Source organism: Protomyctophum bolini (assembly GCF_963924005.1).
Source record: "Protomyctophum bolini genome assembly, chromosome: 24".
Lineage (NCBI taxonomy): Eukaryota > Metazoa > Chordata > Actinopteri > Myctophiformes > Myctophidae > Protomyctophum > Protomyctophum bolini.
Window position 1 is genome coordinate 14765806 of NC_137885.1, and position 27872 is coordinate 14793677.

The following is a 27872-nucleotide window of genomic DNA, read 5'->3' on the forward strand; positions in this document are numbered from 1 at the left end:
AAAATCAATGTTAATTTAACTCTGAGTGTGTACAAATGGAACCAAATGGACCCGTACACTCTCAGAGTTACAGTCCCATAAGGGTCCATTTGGTTCCATTTAGCTGGGGACCCCCTGGAACCCAGACCACACTTTGGGAACCACTGCTCTTGGGTACGTGATAGAACGATGAATAAAAATTTAGAGCTGCAGAACTGTAATTGATGCGAGTGCGCTATGTTATAATAATAAGAATCCCTATCTCTCTACTGCAGTGCTGCTCAACTCCATTCCTGGGGACACAAACTATCGCTCGTTTTCCAGCCTACACAGCAAAAAATCTTTAATACTCCACATTTTACTGCATGTGCACCAACACATTCATTGCATTCTACTAGTGTCCCTGATTAGATGCAAGCTGTAAATATATACATTTTTACAATCCTCATAATGTATGTTACAGTTTGACATTGCACTACATATACAGTATGCAAGTCCAGCGTTCAACAACTGCACCAATGGCGCCTTGTGTGAACCTGACGCGAGGCAGGGATAAAACGCGTTCCTGACTTCTGGCCTCAGCAGCTCCATCTATTCACTCAGCTACCAGAGTCAATACAAAAGAGTGGGCCTGCATGGGGCCGTGGCTCAGCGGTCCAGACACCTTGGCTGGTAAGCCAGCTTTACAGTGTGCCGCAGGTTCGAGTCCCGATCCCATCTCCCCCCCCCCAAAAAAACCCAAACAATCACCTGGTGGTTTCAACAAGTGTTAAAAATCCGAAAGGTTGACCTCTGCTATCCCGGAAAAGAAAACTTGGAACGAAGTGAAGTGAGTGGTGCTGTACTGTACTTGTGCTGTACTGTATATATACTGTACTGTACAAGCTCTCCTCCCTGGCCTCTCTGTGTGTGTGTGTGTGTGTGTGTTAGGCTGCGCAACAGTGACACTGTTGTGGTGAAAATATGCTATTTCCGTGCTCAGACCCATGGACACACATGGCTGTCTATAGGAGTGGTTGCACCACTCAAAAAACCCTGTGTGTGTAAACTAGTAACACTGTGTAAAGCGGCGAGACCTCGCTGTGCCGAGGCGCGGGGCCCGCCCTGCCCCTGGACCCTAATTATGCGGTTAGCAGGTCCCGTGTGTGGTGAGAACCATGTGCGCAGGCAGAAAGGAATGGGGAGGAGCATGGGGAGACATCTGGCATCTGAAAGGTATGATTAATGGGTTAATTAGAGCCGGGCTCATCAGATTCACTTCACACGCACACCTCAAAAGTGGATGTGCAGCACTGACGGGGCCCTGCACGTGTACATGTGTGTGTGTGTGTGTGTGTGTGCATTGTGATACAATTTACAGTTTAGGCATTTAGCAGACGCTCTTAAACCAGAGCGATTTACAGTAAGCAACATCTGGTAATACATCAAATTAATAAAAAATAGTCATCAAGAATCATCTATGAAACTATGCGTATAGTATACACTATAGTAGTGCTATGTCAAATAATGTGTCCATAATTCTTCCCGTTTCCCAGTCTTGTGTGTGTGTGTGTGTGTGTGTGCACGTTTGCATGCAATAATGTGTCAATTGTTCTTCCCATGGCTCAGCCTTTGTGTGTGCGTGCTAGGTATGGTGGCTTTAGCCTGTTCGTCCAGCAGTGATTGTAGGAGTTAGCCTATCTGAACGCGTCTGTGTAGCAAACCGACTGGCTGGAACCCTGATTGTTTATCTCGGTCCCACCGGAGCTGAGACAGCAGAGCGAGAGAGAGCTGATACGCTCCGGAAAAAAAACGACCGATCCCTTCATGTCAGACTAATTGACTTCTGAGGTCTGCTCCGCTCGCTCTCCCGAGCAACCAGATGTATACCTCGCACGGCCGCGCTTTCCCCTTTTTTTCCAAGGCCGTGGCTGTGGTTAGCGCCGCTTCAGGCAGGCTCCGCCGCCGCGGGAGAGAGTCAATGAATTTTCAATGACTTGTCAGTGTCTCCACGCAAAAGTGACAGCGACCGATTTTGCATTCGGAGGGGAAAACAGCTTAATACTCCCGAGTCCGATCCTTTGAATATTTACTGTCTGCTACTGACGTTTTGATGCGTGTGTGTGTGTGTGCGTCTCAGTCGGTTGGTCTCTGGTGTGAAGCCATTTAACATATGGGATGCTGGAAGTATATTTTCCAAGCACTGGGCTCTGGGAAGTGTTTGCTCCCTCACTGAATCATTTATGCCGCTGCACACAACGTTTTATCAAGAGACCGCTGAGTCTAGTCTAGCCGCTTGTCTTCAGTATACCTTTAGGCCTTGATGTGTCACAGTTTCATCTTTCTCTTATTGAAAAATACATTATCAACCTGGCTACCGAATGCAACAGAAATGAGTGAAGTCGACTTCACTCATTTCTGTTGCATTCGGTAGCCAGGTAGTCTCATCTTATAAACATGGTGCTTGGGCCTTGGGGAGAGCAAAAAAGATACAAGAATAAAGGTGATGCACATTGAATGAGATGCAAAATTCCAGATTTATTCGGCCGAGGCAAGCATTATAGCATTCGCAATTTTCCTCGGTTTTCTGTATGTGTTAATTCCATTTCAAAAATTTAAAAAGCAGCGCGCTTCATCAAATTATATCAGCTTGTGTCACTGATATTGCCACAGTTGGGAGGATTGCAGACGACTTTGCGTCTTCTCCAATACACAAAGTCGCCAGCCGCCAGTGGTGGAAAAAGTACTCGCAATTTTTACTTATGTAAAAGTATAAATACTGCGCTATGGAACTATACTTTGTTACAAGTAGAAGTCCACAATTCAACATGTACTTGAGTAAAAGCACAAAGGTATTGGCATCAAAATGTACTTAAAGTACTAAAAGTAAAAGTAGACATTATGCACAATGTCCCGTTTCAGGTTTTCAAATGTATACGGATCTTTTGAAAATAGCAGATCTACAAGCTCACAACACGTCGCATTGTGAGCTGAAATATATAAAAGATTGAAGTGGTTACTGTATGTTTTGTAATAATAATGTACAATCTACAAAGCAACTAGTAACTAAAGTAAAAGTATACGATTTCCCTCTGAGATGTAGTGGAGTGGTAGAAGTAAAAGTGTTGGAAATACTCAACGAAAGCACAAATGCCTCAAAAGTGTACTTAGATACAGTACTTAAGTAAACATGACTTTCCACCACTGGTGCTGAGCAAGCTGTAGGAGTGTGTAGTGTGGAGACAGAGATCACCCTACCCCGTCCAGCTTCCCTACACCCTCCAACGTACCCAAAGTCCTGACTTCACTCCTTCCATGGTCACGCATTTTCTCTATTGAGAATAACATTGGTAATCTTAGAATCGTCAAGAATTGTGGTACAAAAGTAACCAAACTGCCTCGGCGATGTTGCCAGGGAGGTGGCTCCGAATCGGTTCCGATACTTCCGTTTCTGTCGAAATGTTAATTCAATCGGCGGCATTAACGTTAGCCGATTTCTCGCCGTCAGTCGATGCTTCATATCCATATGAGTCAAGCCTCCGCCCGCCAGCCAGGCTCATTTGCTTATTTATGGCGCACAGTTCTCAAATGCCGTGATATTAAACACGCCTATGAGAATTCGGAACCGGATGCGTAAATGACGTCAGACTCGGATGCTCAGTTGCGTTTTTTGGAGCCAAGCCGGAGGTGCGGCAGAGGACTACCACCCCTCGTCTCCGCCGCAGACGGTATAGGAACTTCGAACTTCGTTTGTGCCAACTGCTGTGGACATTTTAAATTAAAAAAGTGTTTAAATAGTCTAATCCCCACTGTTCATGATCACTGTTGCTGTGTTAATGTGAATGCATTTTATATAGTATTTTAATGCACCTGTATTTTTTGTAATGTAACCCGGACTCGCTTGGTCTTGAAGACATTGAACCCGTTGTAGCTGGTGGTGTTGGCAAAGGTGGGACTGACTGAGGCGTGTGGGTCTGTGGTGGCAATGTGACTGGTGAGCTTAGCTGGGCCTTCCTGTTCAGCTGATCAGAATTCAGAATGCTGGCCTGGGGGTCTCCAGCGAGCCTGAATGTGGCTCTTGCTGACCCGTCAGCCCAGGGGGTTGAGGGGGCATAGGGTTTGTGTGTGCGTATGGGTGGGTTGGTGCGAGAGGTCAGAGGGCATAAAGCCGAGACAGAGACCATATGACCTTATGGGACTTTGTAGTTGTCAGCAAATGTGAAAAGGGTGTAGTGTATATTTGTTAAAGTGTGTGTGTGTGTGTGTGTGTGTGACTGTGTGTGTGTGTGTGTGTGTGTGTGTGTGTGTGTGTGTGTGTGTGTGTGCGAGCGAACGCATGTCACAGACGTGTACAGCAGGAGGGTCTGTCGTGTATCGTTATCGTCTCCCATGGTTGGAGATGATTATGGCACCGATAGAACGACAGCGTGTGCATGCGTCAATGTGTCGATGGAGAGACTGCGCGTGGGTGCGTGTACAACATGGTACACTCACTTCTGTATGCGTGCAAGTGTGTGTATTGATTTAGGGTGCATGGCGAGAATGAAGGTCTGGGTGTGTGTGAAGGGGGGGGGGGGGGCATGCGTGCCAATGTGCCATAAATAATGGATGAGCACAGGGATGAGAGTGGAGGCGGGAGGAGGCGGCACGGTGCCCCTGCCAACCTCGTAAAAACCAGGCATTAGGAATTCAGAGAGCGGCGAGGGGTGATAACGTTGGCTCTATTGGAAGTCCTCAGACGGAACTTGGTGGCATAGAAATGCAGCCAGCAAGTCCTAGTATGGCCCCCCTTCTACTTCTTCTACTCTCCACTCAACTCTTTAGTCCAGCGGGCTGGTCGCGTACAGTCAGCCCTCCTGGGATTCAGGGGAAGAATGTTTTTATTTACTAATATCCAACTTTAAAAGGACGTTCAACTTTAAGTTGAAGTACTGTATACACGCACAAACGGAACATTATTTTGCGTTGCTTAGCCCTAGGAAACTAGTTAAAAATATGGCAGATCTATAAGATCTATCCATCTGTCGCATTGTGGAGCGTTGTGAGCTTGTAGATTAGCTATTTTTCAAACTGTTTAGACGGATACAATTACTAATACCGATGTTGTCCAAATGTAAAATAATGGCTGATATATTGGCCACACTGATGTATCATTCAGTGGGGCTTTCATCTCAACATTCAAGTACCCATGATTCATAGGACAGCTCCAGGTAAAATGAACAAGACAAAATAAGAATAATGGATTTTATCTCGAAGTGCTACAGTAGTAAAAAACAACAGCCATTTGCTATTTTTGCAAGGAACATGAACTCTAGTCACCACCAGTGACTTTAAAATAAGTTCATCATTTTTTGAAATGCCTCAAAATTTTAGACTGGGCCAAAAACAGCACCCCCAATCCCGTAGATTTCATACACGGCAAATGGGCAATACAAGCTGCACCTAACAGAGCTCTGAGGAACCTTTAGTATATACTGTACCGACAGTCAATGACAGAGTTAGGAGGGGGAAAAAATAAATAAACGAAAAATGAAGATAGACATTTTTTCCGGGCTGGATATTGCAATAATGATGTAAATATCCCCCATTGCATCAGATGTGAACCTAGCTTACTGTTGCTTTTTCTGGCATGAGGAGAAAATAAAATAAATGGGGTAAAAAAAACAAATAAGACACTAATGCATAGCAGTTACTCATTTTAAATATAATTTAGAAGTTTGTTTTTTTTATCTCAATTTGCAAGCCTGGGTTTCTGGACACTGCAGGATTAGTTATTTTATCGTGCAAAAAAAATGCAGCCACTGGCAATTTTAAAACAGCGATAGTCAATAAGCACTGTTTTTTTTCTTCTTTTTCTTCCTTCTTCTACTAATAATTAGGCTATGCTTCCCCGGGCGATAGCAGAACTTTGTTTTAACCAACCTTTATTTGCTGAGCACGCATGCACCCCCCCCCCCCCCCCCCCCCATAAGGAATCATAAATGATAGATAACCACTGGCATTACCCCCGCGCGTCTTATTGTGTGCCATATCTCTGTCATTTCATCTAATCTCTCCTTCTCAGTGTGTGACACCCAGTGGGTGCCAGGCCTGTCCCCCATCTCCCACAGGGCCGAGGATGAAGCCACGTGTCAAGCCAGAAAGGTCAACTGGGACGCCCCGCTTTGCTCTATAAATCAGCCCTTTTTTTATAAAACCTCAAACTGCTGCCAGCCCGGGAGTGCACTCAGGTTTGACAGATGATGTTGTGGTGTGTGTGATACAAATGGAGTTGTATCCAAATCCCCAAAATGGTAGTCCTCCTTCCTCTTCGTCGGAGCGATGGAAGATTATTCGCCCAATGTCTCTCTGTTGCTTCCCCATTTACACTGTGTTATGGCTGATTTTGGCGAGTTAAGACATACAAAGTAAAACCTGGATGTATCGTAAGTAGGGATGCGCGTCTTGCACGATATAATCTGTAGCATAATCGGAATGGTCCATATCGGCCATAAAAATGCCATATCGTTATCGGACCGGTCTCAAAATAATCCCGATTATTTAATCGGCCAAGTACTTCTAGTCTAGAACCAAAAGTTAAATCAAATATGTTTACATTTTTCTACATTTAATTTGTGTACTCATCTCATTCAGTTGTGAAAACAGACACTTGGAAAAGAGTGTAGGCTATTTATTGATTGATTGAATACTTTATTAAAACACATTTTGTGCCCAAGACGTCCACAGACGTCCTATGAATTACCGCATGTAGTGCCCAGGACGTCTGTGGACGTCTTGGTAAAAAGGCAAAAAAGGCAAAAAGGCAAAAAGTGGGTCTAAAAAGTGGGCACCCTGGGTCGCCATTTTGAAAGATTAAAAGGGCACATGTGTTAACAGGCTGTGGGCCAAGCACCATAGTGCCTAGGGTTGTTTCTATTGTGGTCCTCTGTATAATATCAGAATCGGTCCGAATCAGTATCGGCAGATATGACCCGGCAAATAATCGAAGATTGGATATCGGTGATAATTTCATAATCGTGCGGCCCTAATCCTAAGTGTATGCAGTCGAATTGTCTCAATTACGACATTTTGAGGAGGCATGGCATGGGGTGGAATTGATGTCCCATCCAAAAGTAGCATGATGAGACCATTATTGATTATAACGTGAAGTAGTTATCCTGCATCCCAAACTGTCTAATTTAATTCCTGCTAAAATGGCATCTCTCCGCTTCCCCTCAGGGAATCAATCGGGTTAGTATAATAGTATATGACCTGCCAGTGTCATTCATTCAACAACATTTGTCAGGTAGCCGACACAGACACGGGAAAAACTGAAATGGAGGCACACTGAGAAAATGGAAGAACAGAAACATGGTGCATTATGGCCATCACTCAATACTAGTGATTCAGTGCCAGTCCTGCAGCTATACCGCACGTGTGTGCACACACACACACACACACACACACACGCACACACACGCACACACACACACACACACACACACACACGCGCACACACACACACACACACACACAGTCAACAGTGGTGTGCCCAAACCTGGCCCATGTCACTATAACATTATGACACTGCTATGATTCTCGAAGCACGCACACGTGCACACACACACACGCGCACACAGAGCAATGAGATCATGATCAGAGCTACTTAATTTGTGCAGGGGAGCATATGATGATATCAAACAGACAGCGCCACTTCCAGCGGGACACGAGAGTGAACTCTCGGAGCGGCACAGTTGTCTGTGGCAATCTGTCCTTGGGTGATGCTGTGCCGGGCTGACAGGGAGTGGTTCGTTGGTATTACAGCAATGTCGCGGAGCGCAGCCACCTTAAAGAGTCTCCCTCAGGCGTCGTTCAACGCTACACCGCCCCTTCACGCCGTAACAATCTGGAACGCAGAGAGTTAATGGACCCGAAAGGGTCCCCCTTTTTCACTCTCAGAATTGAATTAACACTCCGGTTTCGACTGTGCACCTTTTGTCACTGTTCCCCACAGCTTAGCGGCAAAACACACAGTTGTATCACAAGGTGCACACAGGTTTGCGCAGACAGGCACGCACGACACATGAACTGCCGAGCTACACCAGGCTTTTCAGCAGGTGTTCATGCGCATACTCACAAACGTGCACACGCACTTATAGATACAGGTCTGATTTGAAGTGCGAGTATGCGGGGCTCGCGTGTGCATGCCGCAAACACGCCTGGTGTAGCTCGGCCCTTAAACCATACGAGTCCACTGAATGTGCACACACACACACACACACACACACACAGACAGGCACGTACAACAAATAAACCATATTATGCATGTACGCACATGCACGTACACGCAATCATTTTTCGACCGCGGTCGAGATCATGGATTTCACAATGCCACGCCAGACTTCCCGGTCCTTCATTGGCATCCCCAGTTCCTGCTTACTGATGCACATGCACGCTCGCGCACACACACACACACACACGGTGTTCTTTGTGGGACGGTGCATTCTCTGCACACAGTTACTCGCTGATGCTGCGACATTAATTCTCAAAAGCCCACAGTGAGGGTCAGAAAGGCTGGCTGTCGACTGAAGGGAAGCTAATCATGTGGCGGAGACTCTTAACGGACCGGCGGCTCTCACAGGCAATTATGTTACACTGGCGCGAGCCAATAGGAAATGACCGCTGAGTGCTGTGGTGTGGAACGCAGTGGCAGAAGAACCCACTGGTGACGCCCTTACACATGCGGGAATGAGCGCGAGTGAGCGCACTCGAGTGCACTCTCTCTCCCCCGCCGCGCGTGCGCCAGGGCACACACACACACACACACACACACACACACACACACACACACACACACCTCAAGAGCACACAGTGAGTGCTGCCTGCCCACGCACCGCCTCACGCCTCCATTTCCAAAGACTGACCTTTATAATGCCCGCTTTAAAAAATATATATATACACTTCGTCGTACAGCGGTGTGTCGTGCGCCTAAAATAGCCGATCTACAAGCTCGCAACGTGTCGCAAAAACGAGATAGCTTGTAGATCGGTTATTTTAGTACGACGGGAGCGCGAAGCCCGGCTATTTTCTCTCTCCTCTCTGTTGCGTTCCACAACCTGTGCTGTTAAGAGATGGAGAAAGCAGAGAGCGCCGCCTCACCACACCACCCCCCTGTTCCATGCTGCGCCCCCTCAGCTTCTCATCTTATACTTCTGTTAAGAATGGGAGACGAAGATTATGATGCATGCAATGCATGCACGCACGCAGGGAATAAAAAGCTATCTTTCACAGAATTGTGTATATGAAACAAACGGTATATCACAAGATTACTTACAGGTGGGCATTGAGACCAAATGATAAGTTATATTTCCCCCGCCCTGGATACAGGTCCCAGGGTTGTACATTAAAACCAATCAGGGGATACTTTATTGTGATCTGGATCTGCTGCGCTATGCTGACAACCGCAACATACTGTACAGGAGCATCGCTGTATTGTGGGGATTAAAAAGTCATTCACAGCTGGGTTTATTGTCGGAGGAGATGTGGAAAATTACACGTATACACACGCAGAGCACTGTTAGACAAATAAAACAAAGAACACTGTATAGAGACTAGAGAGATGTCTGCTGTAGGCTAATGAGATGTGCTCTCCCTCAATGCAAGGGACCAGCTAAATAAAATAAATTTGCTTTTATTCCCAGATTTGCAAAAAGTGTTAATTTCCACCGCAGAAAGAAAGTTCCACCACAAAAAAAGAAATAGCATCAGTAATGATATAATCCTAGCTAAATTCTGTGCTTCAGCCAATAAAGCACAGATTTGGGAATGTAGGTGACAGAGATAGGCCATAAGTGCCCTGCATAGTTTATAAAAAAAAAAGAGCGACAAACAATTAATTAAGTTACAGCCTCTCATTTACATCCTCTGATGAAATAGAATTAGATTCAATAAGCCTGCCTGGCTGGTTAATTGTAAAGCGAGTTGAATCATTGACATGGGAAGTCTAAAATTGGATGAAAGAAAGAAAACGCGCGCGCACGCACACACACACACACACACACACACACACACACACACACACACACACACACACACACACACACACACACACACACACACACACACACACACACACACACACACACACACACACACACACACACACACACACACACACACACACACACACACACACACACACACATTTTTTTATATTAATTTCATCCCGTTTTACTCCTTCTCAGGACTGATGTAAGAGTGTGCGTGAGAAGCCGTTCTTAACGGCTGACGTTCAATTAACAGAGAAATACTAAACATAAACGGTCACAAATGAGCCTCTGAATTGCGCTCGTCGGTTGAGGGTCAAACGAACAGGGTGCGGTGCGGTACGGTACGAGAGGTGTGTGCAGTCCTCTATTATATCACGCAGCGGAGCATTGCAAGGTGATCTGTTATATCCATCCCAGTGGAGATTCTTCCAGGGAATATATATCAATCTAGGCAATTAGTCCGACAAAAGCAAAAAAAACAAAACCAAACCATTTAAGAAACAAAACAGAGAGAACTGGCAAACAAAGTCTAGCCCAAGTCTAATCTGTGAAGTCTCACGAGAGGAGAACAATACCTCATACAGCCGGCCAGAGTCATTAAAAGTCCATTTGCCGAAAAACACCTGCGAAACAAATTGGGAGACGGGGAGGATGAGCTCAGGCGGCAGAACAATGGAGAGCGAGAGAAGCCTCTTAATGGCTTACGTGGCTAGCTTAATTAGCCCGGCGATGCAGAGCAGAGCCAGTGGTGAGACTTTGCACCGGCGAAGCATGGGGGGGGGGGGGGGGAATCAGGAGCACTGATTTGCCTCAACCTCGGCAGCCTGCCAGCCACACACACACACACACACACACACACACACAGAAAACACTGCCTCCCGCCACATAACGCCGAGTGAGACGTTCGCTTTTAAGACTACCAGATCATATTCTTGCTCCGTGTAACTGTAACTGTGCTCCCTCTATCTCTCTCTGATGAATGATGGCTTACGGGAAACATAGGAATAAAATAAGAAGAAAAAACCCACTGACTGTCTTAGTCAGCAGATCTTTCTGTGGTGGTGATGAGGTCTTTAAAGAAACAAAGCATTCAGCGGTGAAATGGAACATGCATTCAGGATCGATGAGTCAATAAAACATCCCTGTAAAGCTCACAAGAACCCACACACACACACACACACACACACACAAGCCAAGCCCACTCACAAAGCATGTGAAAAAGAAGAACAAGACCACCAGGCGCACCACCCACACAAACAAAGTCCGACTCCGAACCTTTTTAAACCACGATTAACGCGCCATACACCGCGAGAAGAAACCGAACCTGTCTGTGTGCGAAGAAGCAGTCCGACGGACCGACCTTTTCCGAGCCCAGGAGGAACGGCACCACATCTTAGCATCAGCGTCGCTGACCACCAGTCCCCCCGACTCGCTGCTCTATGTGAGAGACAGGGAACCGGGGTCTCTGGGTGCAGGAGGAGGGACCCACCTGCCTCGCGGTCCCCGCCATCTCCTCTGTCGGTGGACCTCTTAGTTTCCATCGTACTGGAGGCACCGTGGGCTGGGGTGGGAGGGGGGGGGGTCGGGGAGAGGGGGTGGTGGTGGGGGGAGGCTGGAGCTGCCTCCGAGCTCCGCCTCGTCTGCCTGCCTGCCTGCCGGCTGCCTCCTGTGCGGGCTCTCTCACTCGCCTCGAGTGTTTATGAATGCGAGAGAAGGAGAGAGGAGAGGACAGGAGAGGAGAGGAGAGGCGTCTGTGTGCCGGTGAGAGAGGGAGGGAGGGAGAAGAAGGGGTGTGTGTGTGCGCGTGTGTGTCAGCAGGAGGGAAGGAGAATGAGTGAGAGAGGGAGAAACAAAGAGAGAGAGAGAGAGGGAGAGAGAGAGAGTTGTGAGTATGTGTGTATGAGTGAGTGTGTTTGCGTGCGTGAGAGAGACAGAGAAACCGAGAGAGAGAATGTGCGTGTGTGTGCCAAGAGAGTGTACAAGAGAGTTTGGGGGTTGTGCAAGAGCCGAGCCTATACCTGCCACGACCCCATCGAGCCGGTCCCATGCAGTCTCGGAGACGGTGCCGAATCAACGGCCACCTCCGCCCACTCGTGCGAGCGCGTGTGGTCAGTGGCCAAGCCGGGGGCCAGGGAGGGACAGACAGCCGCTGCGTGCGTAGCGCGTGCCGTAGTGCATAAGAGCTGAACGGAGCAAGCCGGCGGCAAGATCGGAATCTTCGGTCTATAGTGTGCTCTACGGCTGCGGGGCTGAGGGTTGGGGCAGACGTCAGAGGGAAAAATGGGAGGAGGGGGGGGTCTGAGGGGAGAGGGCAGCCAGGGACATGGGATGTCAGGGCCAAGCGAGCAGAAGTGAGGATGAGGTAAAAAACTAAAAACAAAAAGCGCCAGAGAGAGAGAGAGAGAGAGAGAGAGAGACATGGGTACAGACAACACAAGCAAGGAGAAGAGCCTGGAGACGAGAGGAAAGGAAAGAAGAATGGGAGTGAGGTGATAAAGGGGGAAAGGGGGAAAAAGGCCCGCTGGCCTAGCGGTCCAGGCGCATCATGCCACATATAGGCTCTGGCCTGACAGCGCGCTGCGTGTTCGAGTCCCGTTCATGACGACCATAGCTGCACGTCTCTGCCCTTCTCTCTGTCCCTCTTTCCCTTCTTCACTGTAACTATCAATAAAAGGCACAAAAGAAGAAAAATAATAATCTTTAAAATAAATAAAAAAGGGAAGCGACTTCAAGCGAGGTGCATGGGGATTGAAAAGGTGTGAAAAATGGAGAGGTATAGAAGAGAGAGAGAGAGAGAGAGGGGAGAAAGGAGCGGTAGTGTCTGTTGCCAGCTATAGGTGGCTCAGGAAGCAGGTGGAGAGACAACGGGATGCCATGGAGCGCTGAGAGGCCGAGCTGTTCGCCGAGCCACCTCGCGCCGCTGCAGTTGGAACGCCGCTCGCACAGTGGTGGGAAAAGTACTCAAATGTTTTACTTACATATAGGTAAAAAGTATCGATATGCGATGTTGTAGAAATACTCCGTTACAAGTAAAAGTCCGGAATTCTAAATCTACTCGGGTGAAAGTACAAAAGGAATGGCATCAAAAATGTACTTAAAAGTACCAAAAGCAGAAAGGATGTCACATTTCATGTTTTCAAATGTATAAAAATATTTTGGAAATAGCTGCGATGCGACGCATTGTGAGCTTGTAGATCGGCTATTTTAAAATGATGACAAAAATTATGTGGGTAATTTTCAAATAAATGTAGTGGAGTAAAAATACAAAATTTGTCTCTGAGATGTATACTAGTGCAGTAAAAGTAAAAGCATTGGAAATTGAAAATACTAACGTAAAGTACAAATACCTCATAATTGTACTCAAGTACAGTACTGTACTTAGTTACTGTACACCACTGAACGCCGTTCCACAGGCAACAAGGCAAGACTGCAGCTAAACCCCCCAAAGATTCACACAAAATTCACCACCTGAAAACAACACGCAGCCAAAAACGCTGAGATCTTATTTAACTCGGAACTGAATAATGTTTTTAACACATCTAACCGTAGCCATTTATGAAGCTCTGCTCAGCTTCGTACAGCTTTTTCAATCCATGGCTGAAGGTGAATCCAGCCTTTCGCCTCAAAAATACAGTTGTTTTTCGAGTCGACCCACCCAATATCTGTATCTCTGTAATCCCTGAATTTGGCACGCGCGGACGCACGTGCACAGAGTGAGAGAGAGAGATAGAGAGAGAGAGAGAAAGAGAACACAAACACACTTTCCAGAGTCACTAGCAGCTTATGTAACATTAAGGGTATTACTGTACCTGTTTGCAGCCGCAGCCAGGCGACTGGACCAGGCAGCCTCAGTGCCATAATGCCACCGTCTTTCACTCACAGAGCGCCTAACAATAGACACAGTCGACGGGGAAAGTTCCCGCTGTCACTTAGCAACCAACAGTGGTGTTTGTTGCGACAAGCGGTCCGATCCAATCCCTCACCTGACAATCGCGGGCAGGTCTCGGAAGTCATTTATTATTGCGCCTCCTTAATCCCGCTGAAAGGTCAGCAATCTGACAAACAATGTAAGCACGGGGGTTTGAATGATTTAAGCAGGCCACACCAAATATTATGGGGTGCGGGATATTTTCCTCATGCCGGGTGATCAATTATTGAAGTGCGGGGCTATATCTTTAGGGGAAGCTATTACACAGCATCCTCAGCCTCGGTATTTGATCATGTCTTTGTCCTACCAGCCTCTGGAGCGGCATATAGCAGGTCAAAAAGCAGTGGCACACAATTATACACATTTGTTGCTTTAACCTCCGAGGGAGTGCCAGATGGTTAGCGTGTGCCATGTAGGGCGATGCAGTAAAGTGGCAGAAAGGATGTCTATTTTTGGGACTGTTCATATTTCTTTGATGACTAAACCAGCGGTTCCCAACCTTTCCTGGATCAGGGCCCACTTGAAAAACCGCGATAGGGTTTGCGGGCCCACCCATCCCACTACTTCGGCTGCCGCGTTGAGTGGTGGTTTATTTTAATGATCGATCAATCAATTGTGTGTCCATTGATCCATTCTTGGATCATGGAACTAGTAATGTATACTTTACATTCCAATTTACAATAAAACGAATTATTTAATATTACTTTTTAATATCGTTATTATCCTTAAGATATTTTTGCTAATAATTTGGGGGCCCACTTATCCTCACAGCCTACAGCTTGGGAATTGCTGGACTAGTGTAGTAATCACATTCATACTTTACTGATTTTGGTGAACTACTGGCCTTTCCTCCAGCCCCACCATGAGGCCAAAATCTCCACTCATTCTCATAATTCTAATCAAAATATCTCAAAACGACTATAGCTAGATTGCCATGGAATCTGCTGTGCAGTGTGCACCTTCGTGCTCTAGAGGATTTACAGTACTGATTTTACTATTTGAGTGACACCACAAAAAGCCCTTAATGGTTATTAGGCACATCATATATTAAAGAGCTCATTGTTCTCTATTACCCCACTATAACTCTGCCCTCCTGTGTGGTTCCGAGAATCTCCATAAGTAAAGTGGGAGGCAAAGAATTCGATAATCAAGCTTGTCTCCTGGGAACCATCTCCTACGTATGTTTACATTAAAACATGTTTTTTTCTTTTTGATCAGGCTTATAGTTAGTGCTGGCTCAGGCTTGCCTTAGTTATGCCGGGTTATAAGAGTTTAGACCACTGAGGGACAAGTCACCAAGCTTTTCTCTCTCCAAAAATAAACAAACTGTCTCTGCGATATTGTCGGGGTGGTGGTTCTGTATCGTTTACGACAGTCAGTCACTCATATTTCATAGTCTGTTTATAGCTAAAATGTCGCTAATTCGGGAGCACTATCATTAGCGTTTTCTCTCAGTCAGTTGATTCTTCATATCCATCTTATGATATGAGTGAAACGGCAGGGATGATTTGCTTATTCTTCAATCACAGTTCTTATTATGAGGCGATCTAAAATCCCCCTATGGGGATTACAATGCAAATAAAAAATACATGAACCGGTGGACTTAGCGCCCTCTACCGATATTGACGCCAGACTTCGGTGGTCTACACTACAGTATATGCATGCATGTCCAATGAATACATATTACTAAGTTGACTTCTTCCACAGAGCTTCGTGCTTTCTCATATCACAGTGGAAGTATGCTTAAATCACATTGATCGTGATTACAGACCTCCGGGTCCGGGCTGTGGATCAAGGGTTTCTGCAATTAATACAGTTATTCTTTTTTTGCAGTACATCTCTGTGAGTGGCTCTCTCGCTCCCTTCATCTCTCTCCCTCAAGCCAACCGGTCAAGGGAGATGAATGCTCACATACAGTACACACAGTACAGCCAGGTTCTGTTCAAAATGTTGTCCTATCAAGACCAAGAGTTTGGTCTTGACCCGTTCTGTAATGTTAAGTGTCATCATGAGATAACTTTTGCATAAATTTGATCAAATCGACTGGACTGACTTGACCACAACCTTTTCTCTAGTGCCAGCCTTGTCCAAAATATCAACTTTGCACAAGATATCTTCCCCTAATGTTTCCTTAGCTAGCAGTGAGCACTACCCCAAAGCCATCCAGTATAAGAAGCAGCACAACACTGCACGGGACAGAAACACTGATAGGGATACAGTGTAGGCAGGGGGAGGAACAGGAGGCTGCTACTCCAGAAATAATAAATGGTAAATGGTGCATTTATATAGCGCCTTTATCCAAGGCACTTTACATAGATTGTGCATTACATTCACCAATTCACACACACAGTCACACACCGATGACAGAGGAAACCATGCAAGGCACCAACCTGCACATCGGGAGCAATTAGGGGTTCAACTCTGGGGGAGCCCGGGTTCGAACTGGCAACCTTGCGGTTATACCATCCGGCCACAGACATTTCTAGTGCTGTCAGCCAATAATTTTAGTAGACAATTTGATTACACTTTTATCATGTGCGACTTGAGTTGGCAGGTAAATGCCTTGCTCAATGACACTTGCTGCACAACACAGATTGAATTCAGCCCTATGGGAGAATCACTCTAATCACTTGGCCAGCCTGCCACATCTGCCAACATTTCTGGGCAAGCAGCCCCGGGGGGCTTAAACCAGCAATTACATTGTCCTCCAGCCATGAACCATCACAAACGTTGGACCTTGCTCCCTGACATATAGACTCACAACAACAAGTCAGTTTGTAAACGCTTCGCTCAACTAGAGACCGAGGATCTCCCAGCTTTCCTTGCTGAGACTGGGTGGAAAGTAACAACTACAGAGCAGTCAAAGTGGGGTCCCGGGAGCCACTTAGCTAAATGAGGACCACTTTAAATAAACAGTATGCCCCATTTTATTGTTCAGCTATTCTGAAATAACAGAGCTACAAGCTCTCACAACACGCAAATCCCTGGTCCCTGGCACAAAATCTTTTCCAATGATGGTCTGCAGCCAAATACACATACATTTGCATGTCCTTAACTTGACATGAAAATGTTTGGGAACCATTTAACTAGAAAGTAGAAACAATATTAACAAAAAAAAAAGCATTGGGCGTATGTCTGTTGTTGGTGGTCACTGGCCATCCTCGATTCTGTTCTTCTAGCAACTACCTTGCATTTACTGTATACAGTATGGGCTCCATCTTGCGCCCCCCTTATCCCTAAACGTATTTGCCATTTTTTTCTATTTTGAAAAACATTTTTAAATAGTTCAACTAGCCGATCTACATCGAGACATTGTGAGCTTGTAGTTTTAAAAATAGTAAAAAATGGCAAATTAGTTTAGGCAAAAGGGTTAAGGGGTGGAGCAAGATATAGATAGCCCTATGTCTTCAGATGAATAGGCGAGCAGAGATCTCTGATTGTCTGACAACCAAAGACAGGTTTTTTAACAAGTAAATGTGTGGCCCTCGATCAGCCCATTACCAGCAACAAACCATATTATTGGGATTAAAGCATCCTCAAAACGACTACGGTCCTTTATTCTAAGAATTACTGATTACATAGGTTGGTAACATAGTGAAAATGCATGGGGAATTGTGGGCTACATTGCAGTGCAATTAGTACCATAGCTTTTGAAACAAAAGCTTCGGTCTGTTTTGGCTTACTTCATACTGCGGGCCTGACGCCTGTCTACCAAGTACCAACTGTCTCAATGGGTGGTGGTGGTACAACAGCTGGGCTTGGTGTTCTTTCCACAATATCAGACAGCTTTTCACTGGGCTACACCGACTCTCATTACATATACCATATTGGGAGGTAGATGCAATTTAGTGCTACATGACACCTGAAGCATAATCCTGTCAGATTTGCATCTGCAGATCCTACATCTGTCCAGCTGCAGTTTTCCTTCCTCGACACAGATAATCGACAATTACATATTTTACTAAAGTAATTCATGGTGGTATATATTGTTGATCTGTTGTTCAGCAGTTCAATTTCCCCAAACTACATGTAAACTGCAACTGGGGGGAGGGGGCATTTACAGATGTAGTCCTTCGAGGTCACAGCTGCCAATGACAGTGGCAACCTCAAAATTCCATATTCCATCATTCACCTATAATTACCACAGCACCATGAGGCAAGTACGGTAGGCAACAGTACAACATCGTTAATATGTTTCATATCTGCCATGACAGGATGAGGGGAGTTTTATGGTTTTTAAGTTGATTTGTTTTGAGTGGGTGGGTCATTTTTATGGCGTAACACAACCCGGGTGCGTCAACCATTGGACACTTTGGGGCGTATCGGGGTGCGTGGTATCAACATAATCGCGGTTGTCTGCAGTTTAATACGGCAGAGAAAACATACACACGATCCATACGGCCGGGGTTCTGTTCTGGACCCGCAGTGGCAGTCAGCCAACATCACGCATGTTTAACACACATAATCGTAATGTGAGTGATGTGAGCCCAGACTGCAATGTGCAATGTGTGCAATCTGCAGGTAAACAGCTAGTGAGAAGAATCCCAACACAGATGATCACACTCATGCACAGAACGAAACACTTACCGTTTTCCTTTGCAATTGATAAACCGTCTCTTCTTGTTGTCAGGGCTTGCGAAGGTTTCTCTCTCTCTGCCGTTTGCCAAGGCCGATGTGCCACCGACATTGGTGACCTAACTATTTCTGTCATGCCCAGAGGTCGCTGTTTTGCAACTGAGCGGATTCGCGCCCCACTCAAAGCTGCGAAAAGGTGAGAAGGTGAGACATATTGGGTGAGTCACACTATTTTTTATCACACTTTTGAGAAAGAAAGGGTAGGCTTACTTTTAAAGCTACGTACGTAGGCCTACCACAGTAACTGACACAATAAAGTTTGAATAGGCTCAAAATCAAATGCACTTTTCCCCTCTTTAGAATGACATTAAACTTCAGCATACAGTATCAATCTATAAGCCTAAATTAAAAACCCAATATAAATGAAAGAATCAGCACCATTGAACTTCAGCATAATGATGAGTGATGACAATGAAATAAGAAAAACATAATGGCATCTAATGAAATAAAAAAACATCCTCCTCATCATAATAAACTACAAATAATAATGAATAACCTATATCCTAATTGAATATCACACCAGCCTACAGTACAAAACATATAGTAGAGACTTTCTTCATAATCGATCAAAAATAAATAACTGTCTTCTTTCCAAGTCAAGATTAACATACGATAACACAGTGGTTTTCAACCAGTGCTCCTATTCCTTGAGGTGGTTCCAGGTGGTCCCCAGCTAAATGATGGAGAGTCATTTAGCTGCATGGGGACCAAATGCAATTGCGTGCACAGACATTTAGAGGGGCAGGTACTCATCTCAAGTGAAAAAAGGGCACCTTGTGCAGCGCGTGGAACCCGGTTGCCTTAATAGTGTGAGATTTATAGATTTTGGGGCATAAATAATATATTAGAAGCTTTTTATCAAGAATTGATCAATGTCACCAAAAGGGCACATTGCTGTCCAGAGGGCAAAGGGCAGGTGTCATCAAATGGTGAGGCTCAAAATCCTCAAATGCAGAATAAATATGGCCCTTGTTGAAAACCACTGCGATAACATCATTTATGGTGATGAAACAAACGCTTTCTCGGTGGGAAATTGGAGTGGCTGAGTTCTGTAAGTCACCACTTTCTGTGTGGCACCTGCCGCAGGATCCGGGCTTGACGCCGCACGCAAGTTACGTCCCGTTCCATGTTGACATCACGTCACAGTGACTCACACATAGCCTGCTGTCCGCTCGCCGCCGCATGGGCTTTGTTGTTGTGGTGCAGATCACTGCAGAAATACAGTAAGACTTCCATTCATAGTTCACTCACTTATAACAACAACATGAGTCTTATTATTGGAATCTAGAGACAGCTAAACGAATGCATATGGTTTTGTTTTACAAGTTGGACTCATGTGGGAAGTGCATGTGTCCATGTGGACGCAGTTTTTTAACGGTTAGCTCCCACTAGTCTGATGCAAAACACAACTTTGTTGCAGCTGAAACATTCTAATAACGTTGTTATTAGAATGTTTATGATGCAGGTCGCGCGGTCACCTGCAGTCAGCCGTTTTTAAGCTCTCCAATGCACTGATGAAATGATAATGCACCTGGACTTTTGACGTGTTAGCCTAGCATGATAGCATCGCATTCTCACACTTTAAAAAACTTTTGGCAGAAGATTCTTACGGCACCAGCCGTGATTCTCAAGCATTTTCATTTCGAGGACCCCCAGTTTGACATGCATTAGTCTACGGACCCCCTTTTAATGCAATTTCTCTCTCTGAGACCCCAATTTATATTATAATATAATTTAATTTATTTTTTACACTCAGTTACAAACCCATGAGGGTCCATGGACCCTCATGGGTTTGTAACTGCATTTGGTTCCAAACTATAATTTAGCTGGGGACCCCCTGTAACTGCCTCAAGGGCCCCTGGGGGTCCCTGGACCCCACTTTGGGAACCACTGCTTTAGATATTGCCACTTAACCATGATTCAGTTCCTTCATACAATGTGGTCAATTCAATTCAATTCAAAGGGCTTTATTGGCATAAGAAAACAATACTATCAAAACAAAATGTATGTACAATTGAAAGTTCAGAATCTCCAATAAATCAATGACGCATGTGCAGTTGTCATTCAGAATCTTACTTGAGTAAAGGTACAAAAGTATATTGTGGTGAACATAAACATAAACTAACTACTTATTATACAAAATAGCCCATTTCACAATCATATTATTGAAACAATAAGCAATGCACATTGCACAATAAGGTGCGTTCATCACTTATGTAATGTTGAAGCTTAAAAGGTGTGGATGATTTTAATGACTTATGTGCTGTTGTGCTGGGTAGCATATACCCACATCTTAATTCCCGTCACTTGATGTATGTTTTGTATTAAATAATCTAAATCTGCAAAGTAGTTTAACTATAGGGTGCATGTACAGTACATAGTAGAAACAGGGCAGGGCAGGCTGTTTTAAGGTTGGGGGAGCAACCAGGTGACCAAATCCAAACTGTTCATTCGAGGGACAGAAGTATCACTTGTGGGACGGGACGGGGTTGGGTTAGCAACTTATTATTACTTAAGTTGCTATTAAAAAAACCTTATCTGTCATAATATTCGACCATAGGCCTAATACTGCCTATAATTTTGTTATTAAACCCTTCTGGCGTCCTCACATTTTGTTTAAAAATCCTAATTTTGACCATGGGTGGTATTGGCGACTTGGTACTGTAGCCTAGGGGATATTTCAACAGGCTTAAAAACACATTAGGGGGCATTTGAACACCAATGCCTGCCAGTCACAATGTGGGACATGGTCTCAATTTGTGGGATGCCTGGAAAGTAAGCAACACCTGGGTGACCAGATAACACCTGGGTGACCAGATGTCTCCCATCACAGGATGGAGACATTTTTTGGAAGGTTATTATTCTCTGTTCTTACATCGCGTGGTCGAAAACTCCTGTCAGATGTCAGAGTAGCAGAATTTAAGAACAATAACAGTCTAATACCTAAAGGGCAAAAACTGTCTTATTAATAACAATAACAGACTAACTAAAAGTCCAAGAGCAACACACATTCAATATCTTTGACATTGGTAGTTTAATTAAATAATAAGATGGATTGAGAGAAAAACTTGTTCTTGTGTCTTTTTTATCTCTGCTAGGCCGAAGGCATGAGACAATTTTTTGTCCATCTGTGTACAGCTAATCTATGGCACCATTGGCCCGGTCAGAGGTTAAACTACACACACTCTTAGATGCGAGAAGAGCAGAACCTGTTATAAAGCCGGCTTTTGCAAAATACCTTTTTATTTTTATTGCTCGTACAGATTTTGTCCAAACATCACGCACACGATACACATTATCTCTATAGTCAGTCATGTGATCAAGACGGCTCTGTCAAATCTTTAATTTTCCACCCTGGTTGGATCAGACTGGCTTCCAAAGTTTGTTGGAGTGGCCCGTTTTGATCATATTCAATCGCAGTGAAATATTGCTGCCCCACAATAAGCTACACCAGGGCAGACACCAGGGCAGTCCGAGGAGGACATTTTTCTAGCTGGTGACTCATTTCGTTTGTGCAGGGCAGGCTATTATTGTCTGATTCTGATGAAAGTGTTATTGAGAGTGTGAATTGCTGCCCACTTGCCCAGTCATCTTTTGTTATGCAACGGTCCATTAATATCCATGCAGCACTGTTAAAAAGAAATGTGTATGCAGTTTGTGGCACTCCAACAGTATGGATAATATATTTGGAGGAGTTGTTGGGGTAAATCGAGAAGGTGATTCGCTGTCCATCTGTCGTTAAGCAGAGAAGTCAAACAGCCCCCTCCACCCATCGCTATACGCCTCTACTGAGATGTAGTGGACGAGAAGAGTATCATAAATAATAAAGTAAAAGTATCTCAAAATTGTACTAGTAAATGTTGCATTATTTGCTTTCCAAATTCCACCACTGGTTATTGTGGACTGTCAAGTGCCATAAGATGCAGTATTGCACCTATAGTGAATATAATTACCCCAAAAGGTAGAAATCAGAGTCAGACTAAAACCAGAGGGGAAAAAGTTTATACAGTAACAGTAGATTTATCTGTGATTTCACACGGACGTCAAGGGCCCATGGAGAACTAATTAAATAGAAAAGGTACAGTAGTTTGTGGTAGGCTGGTAGCATATACAGTACCTGTAGTGTGTGTTTAACTAAAGCCCATATGGATATGAATTATGACAAGCAATGCATATAATATATGGCACAGGTGGTACACCTTCATAGCATCACAGCAGGTATGGAGTCAAATTACTTTAAGTTCACTGAATTCAGTATGCAAGGTGACACTGTTATTCATTAGCTACTGCATCCAGTAGTGATTAATGTCGACAAATAATGAACTTACATTACAATGCACTGCTTTAAATTATGTCATTTATAATCATCTCTCTCTCTCTCTCTCTCCCCCCCCTTCCCCCCTTTCCCCATCTCCCATCTCAAAACCCAGAACACTTCTGCAATGTTTCAGGGCAAGCGCTTCAAGAAAAGAGAGTTAGAAAAGAAACTAGAAAAGAGCCCACAGAGCTCCCCCTGCAAAACACAATGGTTGTCTCCAAAGTTGTCTCCCCTTCCACTGAAGAGCCCTCCACCGTTGACAGCCCTCCCCCCTAAGTTGCTTCAGCGCCTGATGCCTTTCCAGAAGGAAGGCGTTGAATTTGCCTTATCGAGGAATGGAAGGTAAGCTCCCATTGAAACACTGTCACCCCAGTATTCACTTACTTTACTTTGGCCAAGAGATCTGTCATTGTACTGTCTGAGATTATTTATGAATCAGCAACGTGATGGTTAATCTAAAGGTTTATTTCCTTAATAATGTTACTTTGCAATAGGGATGGGAATTATCGATTAATGCATTCATAGTTAATAGTTGATAAGCAGCGATAATCTTATTTTCCCTCAATGTCTGACATAAAAATCTACACTTTGCTGATATACAGAAAGAATACAATTGACCATTTGTGATACAGGGTGATATCTTTAAGCAGCACAAAGATAGCCTGATGAGGGTCGAATAAGCCAAAAACGTTGCTGTTCCTTAATAAACTATTTCACTGGATTTGAAGACCGTGTGCGGGAGGTCTTTCCTTTTTCCACTTTGCAAACACTGAAATAGGTAATACAAATCTGCTCTAGTCGCAGCCTTGAGGCTCCAAAAAGCTTCCGTCTGTCAAATAAGAAATTCCAGTCACGGATGCATCCACAAATTAGAAGGTCAACTAAATTCCATATCGTAAAACAATTAACAGCTCCTTTTGAACTTTCTCAGTATAGCCTTTAAGCGGTGTCTTAAGTCGTCCGAGAGTGCTATAGCAGCAGGGAGGGGCCAGACTTGTTAATTTCCACGTCTCCGACCAATCGATGTAAGCCGCGGTCCTCAGGAAGGTCGCGCGGGCCCGGGGAGGCAATCTGAGTGGCGGCGTCTGTGATGGAGCGCCCATATTGATCCACAAACACCGGGAGGTAGTGCTCCGTTACGTGGGCGGGTCAAGAAGTCAATTGGCTCTCGCTGTACTGTGTGTGTGTGTGGCCAGCCTGCTCAATTGGATGAAGGTATCGATGTGACAGTAAGAGCCGTCGCGACACTCGGTGCAGGCTCTCCCTGGGGCATGCACAGCAGTGGTGTTATAAGTGCGCTGAGCTCCGTAAGTACTTGGCCAGTGACACGACTACACACTGGTCTTATCTTACACTCCACAGGCTTTTAAACTTTTGGATGGGAAAACGATGGACATGGGACTGGACACTGCGGCCACAAGGTTAAAGTGCAGGGTGTCTGTTAAAATAATATAATGGTATTTCCATCCTTAAAGCAACACTATGTAACGTTCCTCTTCTACCCCGGATTTGAACCCAGTTTCCTGCACAAGTACTGCAATTGTTTTTTCTTTGCAATTGTTTTTTTAACATAGAGCTGACCTGCTTTTGCTCGGGGGATAAATTGAATTTCGTGTCAGATCCTGTGTCTTGGTGAGACACGACTTTTGACATGATCTAAATGTCTCAGTAGAAGAGCTGGGAGACTAAATACAAACACCATTTTTACTTTTTATGTCGTTGCCAGTTAGCCATACCACCTAAGGTCTTTCTTATGTCGTTGCCAGTTAGCCATACCACCGACAGTCTTTCCCATCCGTTCAACGTTGCTTTGAGATCTGGCGATCATAAACTGTGTCACTGTCCACTGTATGAAATAAAATTCCTAAATTGAATTAGTCTTGATGACTAGTGTAGACTGACTGACATGCTACTCGGAGACAGCATGTATTATTTCACAGGAAACAACAAACATAAAATCCTGCATCAATTTGGCTACTATATTGTAAGAACATGTTTTACTGTTTACTTTTAATCTAATATTTTATTAACGTTTGCTAACCTGAAGAACTATAGTTCTTTGGTATCTCATCTTGTTACGTCTATTTACTTGTAAGGAAGCAACAAGGCCCACTGCCAAACAGTGTAGTACAAAACAAATAGGCCGAAAATAGAGCCCAACTTATTTTTTCAATAACAATATCGTTAAGTATGAGTATCAATAAGCCGTATCAATAGCATTAACCCATCCATCCCCAAGTAGGAAGTGTGCATCCACTCTCTCAGCATCCGCCCGTTAAATTAGTTTTCTCTGGTGTTTGGCCTGAATGCTAGACAGCGACATGAAGTAACCTAGAATCAGCATGCGCCTGATCTGTCCCAGGAAAAATATATATATTATTGCGATTGACTGTTGGCTCTCTCTCATTCAATGACTTCTGCTCCGCTGATCCGTGAACGGAAGCAGATCAATAAGTGGTGGTGGTGTTGTATTCGTTCAAATAATGGTGAGATTGCAGAGAGACAGATCTGGTCCACATGTCGGGTCACACACTCGCGCGCACACGCACGCAATGACGAGAATACGATGGTCTCCTGTGCAGTATCTAGCCCTTGACCATTTTTGAGGGCCGCTAGCCTCTCCTATGCACAGCTTTGTGTGCTTGTACCATGGAATGTGATGATTAGATTGGCTGAGCATGGGGTGTGATGATGTATACTAATAAGAGCGCCCCTCTCTTCTCATGAGTGTGATTTTTAAATACACCATAATATATTACCAGTAAGACGCCCTGAGGGCGAGAAGCGAACTCGCCCTGAAGTGCAAACAACAGAGCTTCTTAATCCGGCACATTTGAGAAGCAGGAGTTAATAATCTGGTGTTCGTGTGGTCAGATGTAGAGTTGCTGGCCGGCTCCATATATCCATGTGTTGTACCAACTTGGTTCATTTGCAAGTGTGACTCGCGGAGTCGCGTGGAGCGTGTCTTGAGTGTACAGGGTTTGATGGGAATGTCGGAACATTTCATCTCCATATATGGAGAGTTAAGGGTGGCAGCAGGGGCAGTGTTTGATGAGGCCAGACAAAAATATAAAACGGTTATTGAATGTGAGGGCATGGGTCAAGGAATAAAGTCAGTGGGTTTGGGGGAACGCCTTATTAAAAAGGTAGGTCTTTAGTCCTCTCTTGAAGCAGTCCATCGACTGTGGCACTCTCGCGTGTGCGGGGAGGGTATATCCACAGTCCAGGGGCAACTGTGCAGAAGGCCCTGTCACCCATGGTGCGCATAGAATGGATTCTGTATTCCATATCCTGTAACTGTACAGTATGGAGATATAAGAGTGGCAGCGGGATCGGTGTCTTGAGTGTACAAGACAGTCTGATGAGGTTAGATCAACATATGGAATGAATTCTGTATTGGCCATATATGGAGCGTGTCACGAGGCGTGACTGACGGACTGACTGACAGGTTTTAGTGTGACTGACTGACTGATCTGTAGATATTTTAGTATTTCAAAGTGTCTGTGATGTCATGGACACTGGTCTCACTTCCTTCCTGGACTACATGTTGTCTCAGTAAGACAGCCCTCCCCCTATCCACAAGGTGGGGTGAGTGCAGCAAAGCATTATGGTAATTGCAGAGATTAAAATAAGGTGCATTTTGCATCCCAGAACGCAGTTTATAGTTATATAATAGTTATAGTTATAAAACGCACTGTTTTTTTATTCCACTTTATTTTGCTAGCTTTCCTTATAATAATAATTTCTTCTCCTGTTTTCTACATGAATATAACCACATTATAATAAATGGGATAAATAAATGGGAGTTAAATGTTGAAATTTGTAAAAATGGCAAAATAATAATAATAATAATAATAATAAAACTTTATTTGTATAGCACCTTTCATGACATGAAATGCAGCTCAAAGTGCTTTACAGAAAAATGGAGGATAAAAGAAAAGCAAGGCAACAACATTAAAAACAAGCAGTAATGCAATACAGTGAGGACATGAATAACAAAAATAAAAAATAAAAGATCAATTAAAAGCAATGTTGTAGAAGTGGGTCTTGAGCTGAGCTTGATAAAAATGTCTACAGAGGCTGCCTGACGAAGGTACAGTGGGAGCTTGTTCCATGCCGACGGCCCGTAGAAGCAAAAAGCTGCTTCCCCGTATTTTTTAGTTGCCATTTTTTTTGGCAAAGCGAGCAGGCCAGCAGTGGAAGACCTTAGGGGGCGGTTTGGGACATATTTAGGCAGGCAGTCATGTAGGTAGGAAGGTGCGAGACCATTGAGAGCTTTATAGACAAGTAAAATCATTTTAAAATCAATCCTAAAAACAACCGGAAGCCAGTGCAGTGATGCCAAAACTGGAGTAATATGTTCTCTCATCTTAGTTCTAGTTAAAACTCTGGCTGCTGCATTTTGGACAAGTTGTAATCTGTCAGTTGTTTTCTTAGGCAGTCCTGAAAAAAGTGCATTGCAGTAGTCAAGCCGAGAAAAAACAAAGGCGTGGATTAGCGTTTTTGCATCGTCCAAGGACAAATAGGCTCTGATTCGTGCAATATTTCTAAGGTGAAAAAAGGCAATCTTGGTAACATGATTAATGTGTGAATTGAAATTCAATTCAGAATCAATAATAACCCCCAGGTTCTTTACTTTACTGTTACTTTCTACAGTCAGGTTACCAAGTCTGCTTATTATTGATTATTTTTGCTCACTAGAACCGATTATGAGAACTTCTGTCTTATCCTCGTTTAGCTTGAGAAAGTTCTCACTCATCCAACATTTGATGCTAGACAGACAGGTCAACAGCGGGTCTAAAGCACAGGGATCATCTGGAGCCACAGAAAGATATAGTTGGGTATCATCAGCATAGAAATGAAAATTGACTCCGTGATTGGTAATGAGTTCGCCCAATGGCAGACGACTGCCAAAATACGACTCCTAACGTTGTTGAAGTGGGACTCATAAAATGTCCCTGCTGGGACTCATCTAAAAGACCATCCCTGCATCCTGGGACTCATT

The 27872-nt window shown here is 44.5% G+C and overlaps 2 protein-coding genes across 3 annotated transcripts in view; one reads left to right on the plus strand and one right to left on the minus strand.

Moving 5' to 3' along the window:
• LOC308311783 (R3H domain-containing protein 1-like) overlaps positions 1 to 18556 on the minus strand; it is a 68147-nt gene extending 49591 nt beyond the window's left edge. Inside the window, exon 1 of the mRNA XM_080758561.1 lies at positions 18502 to 18556. The gene's annotated coding sequence lies outside the window, so the exon portion shown is untranslated. The remainder of the gene's footprint in view (positions 1 to 18501) is intronic.
• A 1168-nt stretch (positions 18557 to 19724) lies between these two features.
• The window catches only part of zranb3 (zinc finger, RAN-binding domain containing 3), an 87907-nt gene continuing 79759 nt past the window's right edge, over positions 19725 to 27872 (plus strand). For both annotated transcript variants that reach the window (XM_080758086.1, XM_080758087.1), the window contains exons 1-2: positions 19725 to 19772; positions 22980 to 23209. In XM_080758086.1, coding sequence (XP_080614212.1) covers positions 22992 to 23209 — 218 coding nt within the window. In that variant the 5' untranslated portion in view covers positions 19725 to 19772; positions 22980 to 22991. The remainder of the gene's footprint in view (positions 19773 to 22979; positions 23210 to 27872) is intronic.